We start from the raw sequence: 20,966 nt of genomic DNA on the forward strand, positions 1-20,966 counted from the left end.
AGTATAATGGGTCCGTATTGTCCTCTATTAGATAGGTATAATCAGTAAGATAATGGGTCCATATTGTCCTATATTAGATAGGTATAATCAGTAAGATAATGGGTCCATATTGTCCTCTATTAGATAGGTATAATCAGTAAGATAATGGGTCCATATTGTCCTCTATTAGATAGGTATAATCAGTAAGATAATGGGTCCATATTGTCCTCCATTAGATAGGTATAATCAGTAAGATAATGGGTCCATATTGTCCTCTATTAGATAGGTATAATCAGTAAGATAATGGGTCCATATTGTCCTCTATTAGATAGGTATAATCAGTAAGATAATGGGTCCATGTTGTCCTCTATTAGATAGGTATAGTCAGTAGGATAATGGGTCCATATTGTCCTCTATTAGATAGGTATAATCAGTAAGATAATGGGTCCATATTGTCCTCTATTAGATAGGTATAATCAGTAAGGTAATGAGTCCATATTGTCCTCTATTAGATAGGTATAATCAGTAAGGTAATGAGTCCATATTGTCCTCTATTAGATAGGTATAATCAGTAAGGTAATGAGTCCATATTGTCCTCTATTAGATAGGTATAATCAGTAAGATAATGAGTCCATATTGTCCTCTATTAGATAGGTATAATCAGTAAGATAACGGGTCCATATTGTCCTCTATTAGATAGGTATAATCAGTAAGATAATGGGTCCATATTGTCCTCTATTAGATAGGTATAATCAGTAAGATAATGGGTCCATATTGTCCTCTATTAGATAGGTATAATCAGTAAGATAATGGGTCCATATTGTCCTCTATTAGATAGGTATAATCAGTAAGATAATGAGTCCATATTGTCCTCTATTAGATAGGTATAATCAGTAAGATAACGGGTCCATATTGTCCTCTATTAGATAGGTATAATCAGTAAGATAATGGGTCCATATTGTCCTCTATTAGATAGGTATAATCAGTAAGATAATGGGTCCATATTGTCCTCTATTAGATAGGTATAGTCAGTAGGATAATGGGTCCATATTGTCCTCTATTAGATAGGTATAATCAGTAAGATAATGGGTCCATATTGTCCTCTATTAGATAGGTATAATCAGTAAGATAATGGGTCCATATTGTCCTCTATTAGATAGGTATAATCAGTAAGATAATGGGTCCATATTGTCCTCTATTAGATAGGTATAATCAGTAAGATAATGAGTCCATATTGTCCTCTATTAGATAGGTATAATCAGTAAGATAATGGGTCCATATTGTCCTCTATTAGATAGGTATAATCAGTAAGGTAATGAGTCCATATTGTCCTCAGAATTTCCACCGTATTGCTTACACCTTTTCAATTCTCTTAGATCTTCACAACTGCCTAGGGGGTAGGGGGCGATTTGGGATTTGAAATTAATTAACATTTTGGTTGCACCTCCACCTCAGGAGCCTGTAGATGTTAGGGTGTGAAGGATTCTGTCTGGGCATTTCACTATCAATCTGAGCCATGGAATGTCTCGCTGTGCCTCCAGCAAATGAGAAGAGCCAGAGCCATCTACAGCCACACTGATTGGCCACCTGCTGTGATACACTTCCCCCTTAGATCAGATCCAGAGCTCCAGCTGGTTCCAGGCTGACATCCTCAGATCCAGAGCTCCAGCTGGTTCCAGGCTGACACCCTCAGATCCAGAGCTCCAGCTGGTTCCCTGCCGAAACCCACTGCTCAGTCCCATGGCTTCAGTCACGACACTCCAGACCAGCCAAACTTAACCAAGCAGCTACATTTGTATTATTTCAACGTCATTTCAACCTCCTTAGCTCCCACTCAGCTTCTGCTTTGATACCTGTCGGTAGATTTCCCGCCTTTAAAGTCACCTTATCATGAGGCAGACGTACTATAGTGGTGTACTCTGTCAGTTAGCCAGTGTTGCAGCAACACTAGCCTAGGTTCCAGTCTGTTTATGCCCTCTTACCAACTCCTTATAGAATTGTCATGGCTTGGGAGTTGGAAAGAGCACAACCAGATCTGTGATCAGGCTAATGACACACAGGGACAAATCAAAGTGCAAGTGATGATCTGTAAGGGTGTTGTCTCCTGTGCAAACCGTATCCCAAGATGCACAGCCAGGGGTGGGTAGTAATTATTACTCTGTCTGTGGCATTTTGGTGGAGGAGCCATTAAGGAAGTCCCATTGAAGTCATAGTGAGATCGGCTACGTCATGTTCTGGCTGTGGTGGGATCCAGCTTTGTCTTCAAGATACTGTTTTTATTTATTCCATTGATTATGATTCTAAGGCAAGTTAACCACTGTGAGGACTCTTCAGGGTTACTGATGAGGTAACGAACCTAGCAAAACACAGACCACAATGTAGGCGCGGCTTCAAACAGGAAGTGGGCAGAACCTCTGCCTTGTTGTGAATGTATACATGACCACTGCTCAACACTCACCATGTGCTATCTATCTTTTCTATTTCTTCAAAGGGAGGCACCATTTGACTGGTTATGCCACAGCCTCACACTACAACCATTCTTATTGCACTCATCCATCTTGAATGAACTCTGAGATGCATCTTAGTAAATGGACATGTTTTTCTATTTCTGCATTTAGTTTGACCACTGATGTGAAGGGACAGCGAGTGACTGACATGACATCTACAGAACAAGCATGCAGAGATGACCAGATATAACTGAGCAGTCCATTCACTTCACTGCCTATTCTTTTTGTTCTGCAATAGAGTACAGGGTTGGGCTCAGTTCCATTTCAATTCAGTCAATTCTGGAAATAAACTGAAATTCCAATTCCCCTCATTGAAAAGCATTGAGGAACATTTGAATTGAAGTTTGGAATTGGAATTTCAGTCCTAAATTGTCTGAATTGTAATGGTACTGAGACCAACCCTGAATAGAAGTACTACATCAGCACTGTAATCTCTCATTGTCATTCTTCGTAATGACAATATAATCATGATATTGTATTCCTCTGGAATTATTGCTAGACATAACTGTAAACCTTTGTAAGGAATGAAGCTGACTTTTTACACTGAAATAATAAATGCAACATAATGATTATCACATCTGAAGAAGAACACAGCGTGGTTGGATTACATGATGACGCCGTGTGTTAGATCAGTTAGTTCTTCAACATAATGATTATCACATCTGAAGAAGAACACAGCATGGTTGGATTACATGATGACGCCGTGTGTTAGATCAGTTAGTTCTTCAACATAATGATTATCACATCTGAAGAAGAACACAGCGTGGTTGGATTACATGATGACGCCGTGTGTTAGATCAGTTAGTTCTTCAACAAGTGTAATCACATGTACTATTTAAAAATATTATTTTTTAATATATTTATTAGTTTACTGGATTAGTATAAAATATATATATATTTTTTTTATGGGATTTGCAATGTGTGTTTTAGAATGTGTTGAATTGTCCCTATATGTCGAACATGTGAAAAGGAAATAACTAAACAAAGGAACTAGACAGTATAACAGATGTAATTTACAAAGGAACTAGACAGTATAACAGATGTAATTTACAAAGGAACTAGACAGTATAATAGATTTAATTTACAAAGGAACTAAACAGTATAACAGATGTAATTTACAAAGGAAAAGGAACTAGACAGTATAACAGATGTAATTTACAAAGGAACTAGACAGTATAACAGATGTAATTTACAAAGGAAAATGAACTACAGTATAACAGATGTAATTTACAAAGGAACTAGACAGTATAACAGATGTAATTTACAAAGGAACTAGACAGTATAACAGATTTAATTTACAAAGGAACTAGACAGTATAACAGATGTAATTTACAAAGGAAAAGGAACTAGACAGTATAACAGATGTAATTTACAAAGGAAAAGGAACTAGACAGTATAACAGATGTAATTTACAAAGGAAAAGGAACTAGACAGTATAACAGATGTAATTTACAAAGGAACTAGACAGTATAACAGATTTAATTTACAAAGGAAAAGGAACTAGACAGTATAACAGATGTAATTTACAAAGGAAAAGGAACTAGACAGTATAACAGATGTAATTTATAAAGGAACTAGACAGTATAACAGATGTAATTTACAAAGGAAAATGAACTAGACAGTATAACAGATGTAATTTACAAAGGGAAAGGAACTAGACAGTATAACAGATGTAATTTACAAAGGAAAATGAACTAGACAGTATAACAGATGTAATTTACAAAGGAAAATGAACTAGACAGTATAACAGATGTAATTTACAAAGGAACTAGACAGTATAACAGATGTAATTTACAAAGGAAAATGAACTAGACAGTATAACAGATGGAATTTACAAAGGAACTAGACAGTATAACAGATGTAATTTACAAAGGAACTAGACAGTATAACAGATGTAATTTACAAAGGAACTAGACAGTATAACAGATGTAATTTACAAAGGAACTAGACAGTATAACAGATTTAATTTACAAAGGAAAAGGAACTAGACAGTATAACAGATGTAATTTACAAAGGAAAAGGAACTAGACAGTATAACAGATGTAATTTACAAAGGAAAAGGAACTAGACAGTATAACAGATGTAATTTACAAAGGAACTAGACAGTATAACAGATTTAATTTACAAAGGAAAATGAACTAGACAGTATAACAGATGTAATTTACAAAGGAAAAGGAACTAGACAGTATAACAGATGTAATTTACAAAGGAAAATGAACTAGACAGTATAACAGATGGAATTTACAAATGAAAAGGAACTAGACAGTATAACAGATGTAATTTACAAAGGAAAAGGAGCTAGACAGTATAACAGATGTAATTTACAAAGGAAAATGAACTAGACAGTATAACAGATGTAATTTATAAAGGAACTAGACAGTATAACAGATGTAATTTACAAAGGAAAAGGAACTAGACAGTATAACAGATGGAATTTACAAAGGAAAAGGAACTAGACAGTATAACAGATGTAATTTACAAAGGAACTAGACAGTATAACAGATGTAATTTACAAAGGAAAAGGAACTAGACAGTATAACAGATGGAATTTACAAAGGAAAAGGAACTAGACAGTATAACAGATGTAATTTACAAAGGATATTGACAGTATAACAGATGTAATTTATAAAGGAACTAGACAGTATAGCAGATGGAATTTACAAAGGAAAAGGAACTAGACAGTATAACAGATGTAATTTATAAAGGAACTAGACAGTATAACAGATGTAATTTACAAAGGAACTAGACAGTATAACAGATGTAATTTACAAAGGAACTAGACAGTATAACAGATGTAATTTACAAAAGAACTAGACAGTATAACAGATGTAATTTACAAAGGAACTAGACAGTATAACAGATGTAATTTACAAAGGAACTAGACAGTATAACAGATTTAATTTACAAAGGAACTAGACAGTATAACAGATGTAATTTACAAAGAAAATGGAACTAGACAGTATAACAGATGTAATTTACAAAGGAACTAGACAGTATAACATATGTAATTTACAAAGAAAAAGGAACTAGACAGTATAACAGATGTAATTTACAAAGGAACTAGACAGTATAACAGATTTAATTTACAAAGGAACTAGACAGTATAACAGATTTAATTTACAAAGGAACTAGACAGTATAACAGATTTAATTTACAAAGGAACTAGACAGTAAAACAGATTTAATTTACAAAGGAAAAGGAACTAGACAGTATAACAGATGTAATTTACAAAGGAAAAGGAACTAGACAGTATAACAGATGTAATTTACAAAGGAACTAGACAGTATAACAGATGTAATTTACAAAGGAAAAGGAACTAGACAGTATAACAGATGTAATTTACAAAGGAAAAGGAACTAGACAGTATAACATATGTAATTTACAAAGGAAAAGGAACTAGACAGTATAACAGATGTAATTTACAAAGGAAAATGAACTACAGTATAACAGATGTAATTTACAAAGGAACTAGACAGTATAACAGATTTAATTTACAAAGGAACTAGACAGTATAACATATGTAATTTACAAAGGAAAAGGAACTAGACAGTATAACAGATGTAATTTACAAAGGAACTAGACAGTATAACAGATGTAATTTACAAAGGAACTAGACAGTATAACAGATTTCATTTACAAAGGAACTAGACAGTATAACATATGTAATTTACAAAGGAACTAGACAGTATAACAGATGTAATTTACAAAGGAACTAGACAGTATAACAGATTTCATTTACAAAGGAACTAGACAGTATAACATATGTAATTTACAAAGGAAAAGGAACTAGACAGTATAACAGATGTAATTTACAAAGGAACTAGACAGTATAACAGATGTAATTTACAAAGGAACTAGACAGTATAACAGATGTAATTTACAAAGGAAAAGGAACTAGACAGTATAACAGATTTAATTTACAAAGGAACTAGACAGTATAACAGATTTAATTTACAAAGGAACTAGACAGTATAACAGATGTAATTTACAAAGGAAAAGGAACTAGACAGTATAACAGATGTAATTTACAAAGGAAAAGGAACTAGACAGTATAACAGATGTAATTTACAAAGGTACTAGACAGTATAACAGATGTAATTTACAAAGGAACTAGACAGTATAACAGATGTCATTTATAAAGGAACTAGACAGTATAACAGATGTAATTTACAAAGGAAAAGGAACTAGACAGTATAACAGATGTAATTTACAAAGGAAAAGGAACTAGACAGTATAACAGATGTAATTTACAAAGGAAAAGGAACTAGACAGTATAACAGATGTAATTTACAAAGGTACTAGACAGTATAACAGATGTAATTTACAAAGGAACTAGACAGTATAACAGATGTCATTTATAAAGGAACTAGACAGTATAACAGATGTAATTTACAAAGGAAAAGGAACTAGACAGTATAACAGATGTAATTTACAAAGGAACTAGACAGTATAACAGATGTCATTTATAAAGGAACTAGACAGCATAACAGATTTAATTTACAAAGGAAAAGGAACTAGACAGTATAACAGATGTAATTTACAAAGGAACTAGACAGTATAACAGATGTAATTTATAAAGGAACTAGACAGTATAACAGATTTAATTTACAAAGAAAAAGGAACTAGACAGTATAACAGATGTAATTTACAAAGAAAAAAGAACTAGACAGTATAACAGATGTAATTTACAAAGAAACTAGACAGTATAACAGATTTAATTTACAAAGGAAAAGGAACTAGACAGTATAACAGATGTAATTTACAAAGGAACTAGACAGCATAACAGATTTAATTTACAAAGGAAAAGGAACTAGACAGTATAACAGATGTAATTTACAAAGGAACTAGACAGTATAACAGATGTAATTTATAAAGGAACTAGACACTATAACAGATGTAATTTACAAAGGAACTAGACAGTATAACAGATTTAATTTACAAAGGAACTAGACAGTATAACAGATTTAATTTACAAAGGAACTAGACAGTATAACAGATGTAATTTACACAGGGGAGCGCAGCTGCTTGTCAAGAAGCCACACTCATGTTAGAAGATCAGCTCCCTGAAACAATTATTTTCAAATAAAAAACTAATTTAACCAAAAAAAGGGGAATTTCTATCATCCTAATGAAGGTGTAGATTACATCTCACATTCCAGTGTTCCTAATGGAGGTGTAGATTACATCTCACATTCCAGTGTTCCTAATGGAGGTGTAGATTACATCTCACATTCCAGTGTTCCTAATGGAGGTGTAGATTACATCTCACATTCCAGTGTTTCTAATGAAGGTGTAGATTACATCTCACATTCCAGTGTTTCTAATGGAGGTGTAGATTACATCTCACATTCCAGTGTTTCTAATGGAGGTGTAGATTACATCTCACATTCCAGTGTTTCTAATGGAGGTGTAGATTACATCTCACATTCCAGTGTTTCTAATGGAGGTGTAGATTACATCTCACATTCCAGTGTTTCTAATGGAGGTGTAGATTACATCTCACATTAGTGTTTCTAATGGAGGTGTAGATTACATCTCACATTCCAGTGTTTCTCATGGAGGTGTAGATTACATCTCACATTAGTGTTTCTAATGGAGGTATAGATTACATCTCACATTCCAGTGTTTCTAATGGAGGTGTAGATTACATCTCACATTAGTGTTTCTAATGGAGGTATAGATTACATCTCACATTAGTGTTTCTAATGAAGGTGTAGATTACATCTCACATTCCAGTGTTTCTAATGGAGGTGTAGATTACATCTCACATTCCAGTGTTTCTGATGGAGGTATAGATTACATCTCACATTCCAGTGTTTCTAATGAAGGTGATAGATTACATCTCACATTCCAGTGTTTCTAATGGAGGTGTAGATTACATCTCACATTCCAGTGTTTCTAATGAAGGTGTAGATTACATCTCACATTCCACTATTCAAACTTGTAAACAAGACTGTATAGGATTTCTGTTAATCAGACTCTGTGCAGCCAATGGCAATGTCTGCTATAGGTATAATGCCGGGAGCCACTTGTGGATTTGACAGCTATAATGCAGTTCTGCCTCTGACACCATCAAAACAACTGCTATGCTGATGTTGGCTAAAGCGGATCTGATTGGATAGAGCCGTTAGTCTTCTGTTTTACCCCACGTCCTCTGAGGTTGGAGCGCAGGGTAAGTCATAGTACAGCACTCCTGGAGACGTTTCATTCGGGGTTAAGTGCCTTGATCAACGACAGATGGATGGTTCATAAAGATCTTAATCCGCTCCTACTAGCATACATCATGCTCTACCCTCACTGTGATCTGTCCATAGAAGAAGGTTGCCTGTCTGTCTCTGGTGGATGCAGAGAACGGCAGACTGCTGCCCTCTGCTGTCCTGGTGGGTACCTGCAGGCACTCCAACCTCCTGTTTGAACTCCTCTCCCCACCTCCTCCAACTGAGTCCTGCCACAGGGGGCAGGAGGAGGTGGCGGTGGAGGAAGAGGCGGAGCTACCGGGACGGAACACACCACACACACGCTCCCTGGAGCTGTCCGAGAAGTTGGAGTCGACTGTGAAGACGGAAGAGCAGTAGGCCCGTCTCAGCCCCTCTCCTACAGGTGGGTTGTGGATGTTAGACCCAGGTCCAGAACATACTAGGCGAGGATGGGGGCGGGGCCACTGGGGGCGGGGATGGACGGAAGTCAGAGTACATGGGTCACATGGTTCACTGCTCCTCCCCTCCTCTCCTTCCCCCCTGGTCTCGCCTCCCCCACTCCCCACCACGTTCCCCCCAAGACGCACTCTGATCTTCTGCTTCAGGCAACGCAGAGCCCCCTGGAACCTCTGACTGAGCAGAGCATACAGCAGAGGATTGATGTCTGAGTTCAACAGAACCAACCAATAGGAGAAGGTAACCGCTGAAGGCGGGACTAAGGAGGACTTACACGATAGGGCGGTCTCCGTGGCCTGGACTAGCGCAACGCCTATATATGGAGTCCAACACAGGAAGAAGGCGGCGATAACCAGGAAGAGACGTACAACCCCGTGGTGGTGGAGGTGATTGGAGTTGGAGTTCTGGTGGGGCGGATGGGGGTGGCCATGGGGGGCGTGTTGGGCCAGGAAGGAGAACAGTCTCCGGGATGCAGCATTGGAGCTGGAGGTAGAGTCTGGGTGGTTGGAGGTCTGTGGAGCTCCAGCAGTATGATCTGACCCTGAAGGAACCTCGTCCCCAACCTCTCCATGGGTCTCCGATACAAACCGCCCACTCAGATGATACACCAGCCTGGAGGTGGAAGGACCGTGGGCACCTAGACACCTCGGACTAGTCCGCTCAGAAGTACTCTCGGTCGGGAAGGAGGAGCTCGGCATTCCAGTGTTTCTCTGGAGCTGGTCCTCCAGGTTGTGGATCCTCCTGGCGTGGCTCCGGGCTACACGGACGATGATGACGTAACAGAAGAGGATTACTGCAGCAGGCATGAGGAAGGACAGGGCAGCCATGAAGGCTGTGTAGCTGGGACTGCTCTTCCAGTTCACCGCACAGCTGAAATAATAGTACATGGTGATAGTTTACATTAGTGACCTTATTACTGTAACATGTCCTGGAAGTACTGCACAGTGTAACAAGTATTGGAAGTACTGCACAGTGTAACAAGTATTGGAAGTACTGCACAGTGTAACAAGTATTGGAAGTACTGCACAGTGTAACAAGTATTGGAAGTACAGCACAGTGTAACAAGTATTGGAAGTACAGCACAGTGTAACAAGTATTGGAAGTACAGCACAGTGTAACAAGTATTGGAAGTACAGCACAGTGTAACAAGTATTGGAAGTACAGCACAGTGTAACAAGTATTGGAAGTACTGCACAGTGTAACAAGTATTGGAAGTACTGCACAGTGTAACAAGTATTGGAAGTACAGCACAGTGTAACAAGTATTGGAAGTACTGCACAGTGTAACAAGTATTGGAAGTACTGCACAGTGTAACAAGTATTGGAAATGATCACTGTTATGCAACACTGTAAGAATGAGTAATAGCAATTATTGATACATTGTACTCACGGAAAATATTACACATTAATTAATAAGGGCAATGCAGGCTTTTATCTAAAGCAAACATACATTTTAGTGCTGACATTCCATACATTTTGAGATCATACACTGTTAGTATATTTGACCCCAGCGGGAATGGAACCTACACCAACCTGTACATGGGAGCCATGTAGGACACAGTGCTCCAGCCCAGCAGAGGAGGACAGCTGGTGACCAGGGCCTGGAGCCAGATCCACAGCACCACAGCACACTTCCTCCATAGGGTACAGTGGGAACTGGAATAATAATCAAAATAACTACAAAAGTTCCATTTACTGAAGGAAATGTCTGTGCTTGATTTAACTGTTTCTAATCTAGATCTATAGTCTAATGAGATGTCCTAGGTTTAGATCTGATTGGTCTATAATCTAATGAGATGTCCTAGGTTTAGATCTGATTGGTCTATAGTCTAATGAGATGTCCTAGGTTTAGATCGGATTGGTCTATAGTCTAATGAGATGTCCTAGGTTTAGATCTGATTGGTCTATAGTCTAATGAGATGTCCTAGGTTTAGATCAGATTGGTCTATAATCTAATGAGATGTCCTAGGTTTAGATCTGATTGGTCTATAGTCTAATGAGATGTCCTAGGTTTAGATCTGATTGGTCTATAGTCTAATGAGATGTCCTAGGTTTAAATCTGATTGGTCTAGATCTATAGTCTAATGAGATGTCCTAGGTTTAAATCTGATTGGTCTAGATCTATAGTCTAATGAGATGTCCTAGGTTAAAAACTGATTAGTCTTGATCTATAGTCTAATGAGATGTCCTATGTTAAAAACTGATTGGTCTTGATCTATAGTCTAATGAGATGTCATATGTTAAAAACTGATTGGTCTTGATCTATAGTCTAATGAGATGTCCTATGTTAAAATCTGATTGGTTTAGATCTTCAGTCTAATGAGATGTCCTAGGTTTAGATCTGATTGGTCTAGATCTTCAGTTAGTAGTACAGTGCCTTCAGAAAGTATTCACACCCCCTGGGAATACTTTCTAAAGGCACTGTATCATTTGTCTAGATATATTTTAGTTGGTTCAAATGTATAGTCTTGTAGTTAGTCAGGCTCATTGAATTACCTGTAGCGCAGACAGTCCATGATAGAGTGGTAGCGGTCCAGGGCGATGGCTGCCAGGGTCAGGACGGAGGCTGTACAGTAGACTGAGGAGGTGTACCCCACATACAGACACAGGTCCTAGCAGACAGAAGGTAGGGAGAAACAGATGAACCAGTCCAGTCACTGTTATGGGGCACATTTCTCACACACAGACGATCAAATAAACTTTTGAAAGACTCACTAGTGTCATGGAAGGGGCAGCCACTGACAACCCTGCTCCAGGAGAGTTACACGCCTGACAACCCTGCTCCAGGAGAGTTACCCGCCTGACAACCCTGCTCCAGGAGAGTTACCCGCCTGACAACCCTGCTCCAGGAGAGTTACCTGCCTGACAACCCTGCTCCAGGAGAGTTACCCGCCTGACAACCCTGCTCCAGGAGAGTTACACGCCTGACAACCCTGCTCCAGGAGAGTTACCCGCCTGACAACCCTGCTCCAGGAGAGTTACCCGCCTGACAACCCTGCTCCAGGAGAGTTACCCGCCTGACAACCCTGCTCCAGGAGAGTTACCCGCCTGACAACCCTGCTCCAGGAGAGTTACCCGCCTGACAACCCTGCTCCGGGAGAGTTACCTGCCTGACAACCCTGCTCCGGGAGAGTTACCCGCCTGAAAACCCTGCTCCAGGAGAGTTACCCGCCTGACAACCCTGCTCCAGGAGAGTTACCCGCCTGACAACCCGGCTCCAGGAGAGTTACCCGCCTGACAACCCTGCTCCAGGAGAGTTACCCGCCTGACAACCCGGCTCCAGGAGAGTTACCCACCTGACAACCCTGCTCCAGGAGAGTTACCCGCCTGACAACCGTGCTCCAGGAGAGTTACCCGCCTGACAACCCTGCTCCAGGAGAGTTACACATCTGATAACCCAGTAGCTCTCCATTAGGAGGGTTGGTCTCCCCTGGGTTATGGTACACTCCTGGGTTATGGTACACTCCTGGGTTATGGTACACTCCTGGGTCATGGTACACCCCTGGGTTATGGTACACACCTGGGTTATGGTACACTCCTGGGTTATGGTACACTCCTGGGTTATGGTACACCCCTGGGTTATGGTCCACTCCTGGGTTATGGTACACACCTGGGTTATGGTACACCCCTGGGTTATGGTCCACCCCTGGGATATGGTACACTCCTGGGTTATGGTACACTCCTGGGTTATGGTACACCCCTGGGTTATGGTCCACTCCTGGGTTATGGTACACTCCTGGGTCATGGTACACACCTGGGTTATGGTACACCCCTGGGTTATGGTACACCCCTGGATTATGGTACACCCCTGGGTTATGGTACACTACTGGGTTATGGTCCACTCCTGGGTTATGGTACCTACAGATTAACTACATGACTGCTTAGAGGCACTATAACATCAATGACACTCACACACACTCTCACACACACAGATGAATAGAAGCCCCAGATCAGCCTTACAGTACAGTCGACCCATCCGTTGTTCATGATGGAGAGAGCTATGAAGGGCATGACTCCAACCCCGACCAACAGGTCACTGATGGCCAGGTTCATAATGAGCACTGATGTCACGCAGTGGAAGGTCTTGGTGGCCGCCACTATCACAATCACCAGGATGTTACCTACAGACACACACACATAATATGACAGCATTAGAGTCACATGGATATTCACCTTCCATTAAAGGGGCCTATCTGCAGTTGCTATAGTCATTTTTGGATGATGCTATGTTGATATTATCTATATACAGCTCAGAAATCTGTTACAGAGGATCTTTGCCAGAACAACAGGCTACCAGGCAATTTCATTAGAACATTTTCATATTTCAGTGAGGCCTAGTTTGGGTGAGTTAATTAGGCTATATATACAGTACCTCAGTTCTACGTATTGGCTATATGTCATAAGATAGCTGAAACATCACACTGCCTTCAATACTTATGGGATGAACATGTTTGTGAGGAAGAGAAAGGCTACAGACAGACCCTGCTTTCCGACCTCCACTGCCTATAGCGAATGCTGAACCTCCGCTGCTTGTAACGCTTCGAACACACCAACAGACAGATTGTATTTTGGAACACCAGAATTACATCCATTTCCAATGAAACGCTGCGTTTGCTTTGCAGCATTGCGTTGCAGATGTAGTTGCAGTGTGTTCGGTGTAGTGCATAAGTTGGATTTTTCGAACATATGTGTCAAACTGTATGTGTTCATTGCTTGACAGAAATGGAGGCAGAAGGTGAATGTTGAACTGCTGTTGCCTACATATCCAGATGAGACCTCATGCCATTTTGCGCCAAAACACTGTCGGTGTGTTCGAAGCGTTCTGATGCTGCTTGCTCTGGACTCTAGAGAAGTGACACGATATCCCTAATTGATATTGACATGAATGACTTTCAGTTCAAAATGCAGGTGGAAAAGGCAGTTTATTTCTGTATCTTGTGTTTTGTAAATACATAACCGTTTATGGCTGTATGAATTCTTATTTCTATGGCAATGACAGGCTACATCTGCTCAGATTGTGTTCGCGTGTGCCTATGTGCGTGCGCGGGAGTTCGCGAGCGTTGAACACTCCGGTCAAAACGTTTAGGAAACAATGATCTAGCGAACAGATTGTTGATTTGCTGTACAACTATAGGATCGGGTGCCGGCAAACGTCTAATTGTGGGGCGAGAGGATTAACATAAATAAATATTTACAGCTCCAAAATAATATTAACTGTTTACTTTACAAGCTCACCAGCAATGGGCATTAAGCAACACAATCACTAGCATAAGCATACTGGTCTTTTGCTATGTCGAAATGGATTCAAATGGATAATTTACTTATGAAGCTTGCATTTAGAATATGTTGTTCAAATTCATTATTACATCATCAAAAATGTGTTGTAGACAAAATAATGAAAAGAGCTGTCATGTAGCCTCAATAAATAGACACATATTTGTAGTTGAAGTCATTGTATCGATGTTTTATTTTACTTGACTTGAGACTTGACTTGCTCTTACAATGCACGACTTGGACTTGACTCCAGACTCGACCAGTTCTATTTGTGACTGGACTTGAGACATGGACCTCATGACTTGAGACTTGCTTGTGACTCGAATAATAGTGATTCAGTCCCACCTCTGTAAATGAAAGATACCAGTAACTGCCAAAATAAAGGAAACCAACATAAAGCATCTTCATAGGGCGCTGGGCCACCACGCGCCGTCAGAACAGCTTGACATACATTCTACAATTGTTTGGAACTTTATTGGAGGGTTGAAACACCACTCTTCCACCAGAAATGCCATAATTTGGTGTTGTTGTTGATGATGGTGGAAAACTCCAGAATCTCACATAAGTGTTCAGTTGGGTTGGGATCTGGTGACTGACTGTCTGACTGACACACCCACAACTGAGATCTCTTCTAGCCATGGTAGCCAAAATAATGGGCAACAGGGATTTTTTTTATACATGACCCTAAACATGATGGGATGATAATTGCTTAATGAACTCAGGAACCACTCCTGGGTTGAAGCACCTGCTTTCAATATACACTTTGTATCCCCTCATTTACTCAAGTGTTTCCTTTATTTTGGCAGTTATCTGTATGCATCCATTGATTCTTGAAGAATATAACTTATGCCTCATGAGCTTAGTTCAACTGTCGTACCTCATCAGAACCCAAAATATAAACTTGTTTTACACCAAGGTTTGTAAACAAAGTAAATGTAAAGACACTATATAGCCTCAACATGGTTAAAACTATATTTTGATCTCCTAGATGGTCAGTCCTTGCATCCATATCTACGTCTATGAATTTGAGAGTGGTTATATTTCTTCAGCCCCAACTGTCAGCTTTGTAGAGGAACGGGGGAAGGGAAAACGCTTGGTTGTTGTTTCAACTGCTGATTGCCGCTTTAATTTATACAGCACGTTTCAGAGTAGGCCTCCTGCAGAGGTCTCAAAGCATTCTTCTAAGAAAAGCCATTGCTACAAATTCCAATGAAAGAATAAGGCAACATCAAAAACAATATTTCGATGCTTGTGGTGCTTTAATCACAAACATGGCCAGTGTCTTTCTAAAAGAAAGCACATCACACAGAGAGACATCTGCCACCAATGTATAGCAGCACCCAGCGGGGATTGGTACAGCATTCATCACGCCAGCGTCGCCCCTTCATTATTTTACACAGGCATAAAAGGCTCTCCAAATCAGTGTTCAGAGCATCTTTAATCAGTGTTCAGAGTATTTTTAATCAGGGTTTAGGACCTCTTAAACCCCACATTTTAATTAAAACCATTATAGGAGCCCAATGTATTGAAGGGGAACATAGTGGGCGTCTAATGCTACAATGAAGAAAACGCATATAAACTAGAAGTCAGTGAAAACTGAAAAGTGATTCACTTTTTCGAAATGATTAAGTATATTTTCATGAGCTTTATGAAAATAAAATGTTTTCCTTGTAGTTGCGCATCTGCGTTATGATGACACACACCTGTGACTGCGCCGAGACACATCAACACCATCAGGACCTCCAGAATCAGTTTAGTTCGGGGGGACAAGTTGAGCCGAGCCTCCGCCATCGATGTCACATTCCGGACTGAAATCCGCATCTCATCCTGGAAAGGGGCACTTGTATCCAGCCAAGCGCCACCTCGCTGCTCCATAGCCTACTCTCCTTTTTTGATGCTATTTAGCCTAGTTTAAACTTTTTGTTGATACTGGTTGGAAATAGTTTTGGCCGCAAAAATATCAATAGGCTATTAATTCTACACAGGGTAAACGACATACATTTTAGTCATCTTGTAAATACGTTTCCTTCTCATCATCCATTGTTCCTATCCTCTACCAGTCTAACGTCTCCGCCGCACCGCTCAGTGGTTCGTTCACCTGCGCAACGTTATTCTTGGTCAAAGTTGGGCGTGGCGCACGGCACCTTTCCATAAACTACTGTGAGCTTATGTTCTTTCTGCGCCATGAACGGCTCCGTGAGAAATAACATGATTTGTTAAGAAAAACATAAATCAACCAAATGTGTGTGATAAGAAAAACGGAGTTCTTACGAAATAGTTGTTTTATTTGTTTAAAAAGATGCATTTACTTTCCAGCAATTTCTCCACTCCAAAAAAAGCATTGTTCAATATTTAATACCACACAGAAAAAAAACAGAGACTCGGGGAAAATCAAGTGTCTGCTGCTTTACTGGGAAAGCACTTGGAAACATGACCCTGTCCAAACGACAAACGCATTGGAATATTCTAATGTAATATCTAGCCACGGCTAAAGCGAATACCCTCCAATGGATCTGAGATGGGTTCAAGGTCTAATAACAAGTCACTACTTGTAAGACTAACATCAATTCTCTAGATCTATGGCATATTGGAGGGTTAAGGCTGCATTTTAAAATGGGTTAAAAAAATGATCAAATTAATTTTTTTAATATGGAAGAGGTAAGTCATGGTTTCTCCTTTGATGACTGACACCTGCCTGAGGTGGGACTTTGGTGGGTGTAGCCCCACACCAGCAGGGTTAGGGCATTATAGAGAGGGGTCAGTCACCACAACAGATTCAATAGGTCTGGGGTCAAGTTGTCTGTAGGTACAGATATAGGATCAGCGTCCCCTACTAACCTTAACCATTAGTGGGGAAAGGCCCCATGTAGCTCAGTTGGTAGAGTGTGGTGCTTGCAACACCAGAGTTGTGGGTTTGATTCCCATGGGGGACCAGTATGAACATGCATGTACTCACTACTGTAAGTTTCTCTGATTAAGAGCATCTGCTTAATGACTACAATGTAAAGGGGCAACTTAACCCTACTCTGCAGCTTGGGCAGTAGGGGGTAGGTACTGGTGGGTTTACCCCCACACTAGGGCCATGTTCATTAGTGCACGCAATGGAAAACATTTAAAAAAACGTTGTGAAATTGTTTGTTTCTTATCATCCAGGTCATCCCTCCCTATTTCAGTCTGACTTCACTCCAGTAGAGGGCAGGTACTGGCGGGTGTACTCCCACACCAGCAGGGCGGCGCTCACGTGTACGTTGAGGGAACGGATGACACCTTGCTGAGGGATCTCCACACACACATCCAGCAGCTGGAGCAGGTTAGCTGGGATACCCTCACGCTCATTACTAAAGTAGGGTGGGGGGAGGGGGGAAGCGATAGAGAAAGTATGAATAAAAAGGAGAATAACTAGACAGGTGAAATATGGAACACAGTGCTAGGAGACGAGATATAGGATGTTGGTCCATAGACATTTAAAGGACTGGAACACTGGACATTCCCATTTGAGTCAATGTCATTCTATTTCTATAGCGTACGGTCAAAGTTCATTTAGATCCAGATATATATAGATCCACACGACTGAAATTTAAAGGTCATTTCCAATTGAGCTGAGAATGTGGTCTCCACAAATGCGGGAGCAATGCCTTTAATAGGTGCATAGCCGAAAAGGGGCGATGGGGTTGAATCCCGGCCTTAGTCACTGATCTACAGAACATTCACCCTGGCCTGCTGTGAACAATATGACAGAGACAGGTACAGATATGGTTGTAATGGGTTACATTAGACAAACACCATGCTGTGCTGGAACAGAGCAGACCACAGGTGGAGTGTTCCCTGACTAATGGCTGTGTGTGTGTGTGTGTGTGTGTGTGTGTGTGTGTGTGTGTGTTGACAGAGTGCGAGATACACTTTGCCTTGTTGTGTTCATTACAAATTGCAGCTCTCCTCGGCCCTCTCAGCTTAAACAAACCCTGTATGTTTGACTGAGCTCAACCATCCCACCCAGGAATGATCAACCTCCAATAACTAACCAATAACAGACGCCGTTTGGAGACGGTACACACAGTAGAGAAAAAAACGTGTATTACTGACCGATGTGTCTATTGATCAAACATCATTCTGTAGCTTGTGTGCGTGATATATATACAGTGCCTTGCGAAAGTATTCGGCCCCCTTGAACTTTGCGACCTTTTGCCACATTTCAGGCTTCAAACATAAAGATATAAAACTGTATTTTTTTGTGAAGAATCAACAAGTGGGACACAATCATGAAGTGGAACGACATTTATTGGATATTTCAAACTTTTTTAACAAATCAAAAACTGAAAAATTGGGCGTGCAAAATTATTCAGCCCCTTTACTTTCAGTGCAGCAAACTCTCTCCAGAAGTTCAGTGAGGATCTCTGAATGATCCAATGTTGATCTAAATGACTAATGATGATAAATACAATCCACCTGTGTGTAATCAAGTCTCCATATAAATGCACCTGCACTGTGATAGTCTCAGAGGTCCGTTAAAAGCGCAGGGAGCATCATGAAGAACAAGGAACACACCAGGCAGGTCCGAGATACATTTACATTTAAGTCATTTAGCAGACGCTCTTATCCAGAGCGACTTACAAATTGGTGCATTCACCTTATGACATCCAGTGGAACAGCCACTTTACAAAGATACTGTTGTGAAGAAGTTTAAAGCCGGATTTGGATACGAAAATATCTCCCAAGCTTTAAACATCCCAAGGAGCACTGTGCAAGCGATAATATTGAAATGGAAGGAGTATCAGACCACTGCAAATCTACCAAGACCTGGCCGTCCCTCTAAACTTTCAGCTCATACAAGGAGAAGACTGATCAGAGATGCAGCCAAGAGGCCCATGATCACTCTGGATGAACTGCAGAGATCTACAGCTGAGGTGGGAGACTCTGTCCATAGGACAACAATCAGTCGTATATTGCACAAATCTGGCCTTTATGGAAGAGTGGCAAGAAGAAAGCCATTTCTTAAAGATATCCATAAAAAGTGTCGTTTAAAGTTTGCCACAAGCCACCTGGGAGACACACCAAACATGTGGATGAAGGTGCTCTGGTCAGATGAAACCAAAATTGAACTTTTTGGCAACAATGCAAAACGTTATGTTTGGCGTAAAAGCAACACAGCTCATCACCCTGAACACACCATCCCCACTGTCAAACATGGTGGTGGCAGCATCATGGTTTGGGCCTGCTTTTCTTCAGCAGGGACAGGGAAGGTGGTTAAAATTGATGGGAAGATGGATGGAGACAAATAAAGGACCATTCTGTAAGAAAACCTGATGGAGTCTGCAAAAGACCTGAGACTGGGACGGAGATTTGTCTTCCAACAAGACAATGATCCAAAACATAAAGCAAAATCTACAATGGAATGGTTCAAAAATAAACATATCCAGGTGTTAGAATGGCCAAGTCAATGTCCAGACCTGAATCCAATCGAGAATCTGTGGAAAGAAATGAAAACTGCTGTTCACAAATGCTCTCCATCCAACCTCACTGAGCTCGAGCTGTTTTGCAAGGAGGAATGGGAAAACATTTCAGTCTCTCGATGTGCAAAACTGATAGACATACTCCAAGCGACTTACAGCTGTAATCGCAGCAAAAGGTACAAAGTATTAACTTACGGGGGCTGAATAATTTTGCACGCCCAATTTTTCAGTTTTTGATTTGTTAAAAAAGTTTGAAATATCCAATAAATGTCATTCCACTTCATGATTGTGTCCCACTTGTTGTTGATTCTTCACAAAAGAATACAGTTTTATATCTTTATGTTTGAAGCCTGAAATGTGGCAAAAGGTCGCAAAGTTCAAGGGGGCCGAATACTTTCGCAAGGCACTGTATATAACACACACACAGTTGAAGTCGGAAGTTTACATACACTTATCTACTTTGTGCACAAGTAACTTTTCCAACAATTATTTACAGACAGATTATTTCACTGTATCACAATTCCAGTGGGTCAGAAGTTTATATACACTAAGTTGACTGTGCTTTTAGAAGCTTCTGATGGGCTAATTGACATCATTTGAGTCAATTGGAGGTGTACCTGTGGATGTATTTCAAGGCCTACCTTCAAACTCAGTGCATCTTTGCTTGACATCATGGGAAAATCAAAAGAAATCAGCCAAGAACTCAGAATGTGTGTGTGTGTGTGTGTGTACACAGTGGGGCAAAAAAGTATTTAGTCAGCCACCAATTGTGCAAGTTCTCCCACTTAAAAAGATGAGAGAGGCCTGTAATTTTCATCATAGGTACACTTCAACTATGACAGACAAAATGAGAAAAGAATCCAGAAAATCACATTGTAGAATTTTTAATGAATTTATTTGCAGATTATGGTGGAAAATAAGTATTTGGTCAATAACAAAAGTTAATCTCAATACTTTGTTATATAACCTTTGTTGGCAATAACAGAGGTCAAACATTTTCTGTAAGTCTTCACAAGGTTTTCACACACTGTTGCTGGTATTTTGGCCCATTCCTCCATGCAGATCTCCTCCAGAGCAGTGATGTTTTGGGGCTGTTGCTGGGCA

General features: G+C 40.1%; 2 protein-coding genes and 1 long non-coding RNA gene across 37 annotated transcripts in view; 1 reads left to right on the top strand and 2 right to left on the bottom strand.

The window, feature by feature from the left end:
• The first annotated feature begins 4,388 nt into the window (after window positions 1-4,388).
• LOC127927673 (uncharacterized) lies at window positions 4,389-9,183 on the top strand. 35 transcript variants are annotated; one of them, XR_008128364.1, is made up of 5 exons: window positions 4,389-8,008; window positions 8,048-8,084; window positions 8,124-8,160; window positions 8,198-8,314; window positions 8,355-9,183. It is a non-coding gene; the product is annotated as an uncharacterized LOC127927673 (long non-coding RNA). The 35 variants fall into 35 exon arrangements; XR_008128383.1 differs by having other exon boundaries at window positions 4,389-6,559; window positions 6,668-6,781; window positions 6,816-8,160; XR_008128357.1 differs by having other exon boundaries at window positions 8,048-8,160.
• Window positions 9,184-9,193: 10 nt separating this feature from the next.
• LOC127927666 (octopamine receptor 1) lies at window positions 9,194-16,550 on the bottom strand. The gene is made up of 6 exons (XM_052514278.1): window positions 16,116-16,550; window positions 13,099-13,259; window positions 11,635-11,750; window positions 10,672-10,794; window positions 9,243-10,009; window positions 9,194-9,210 (listed from the first exon to the last, which is right to left on the bottom strand). Exons 1-6 carry the CDS (start codon window positions 16,285-16,287, stop codon window positions 9,194-9,196), a joined length of 1,356 nt encoding a protein of 451 aa, XP_052370238.1. The 5' UTR covers window positions 16,288-16,550.
• A 126-nt stretch (window positions 16,551-16,676) lies between these two features.
• tarbp1 (TAR (HIV-1) RNA binding protein 1) overlaps window positions 16,677-20,966 on the bottom strand; it is a 51,749-nt gene continuing 47,459 nt past the window's right edge. The window contains 1 exon segment of the mRNA XM_052514298.1: window positions 16,677-17,750. Within this exon segment, the coding sequence (XP_052370258.1) occupies window positions 17,582-17,750 (169 nt within the window). The 3' untranslated portion in view covers window positions 16,677-17,581.

The sequence above is a fragment of the Oncorhynchus keta genome, unplaced genomic scaffold (assembly GCF_023373465.1).
Source record: "Oncorhynchus keta strain PuntledgeMale-10-30-2019 unplaced genomic scaffold, Oket_V2 Un_scaffold_17242_pilon_pilon, whole genome shotgun sequence".
Classification (NCBI taxonomy): domain Eukaryota; kingdom Metazoa; phylum Chordata; class Actinopteri; order Salmoniformes; family Salmonidae; genus Oncorhynchus; species Oncorhynchus keta.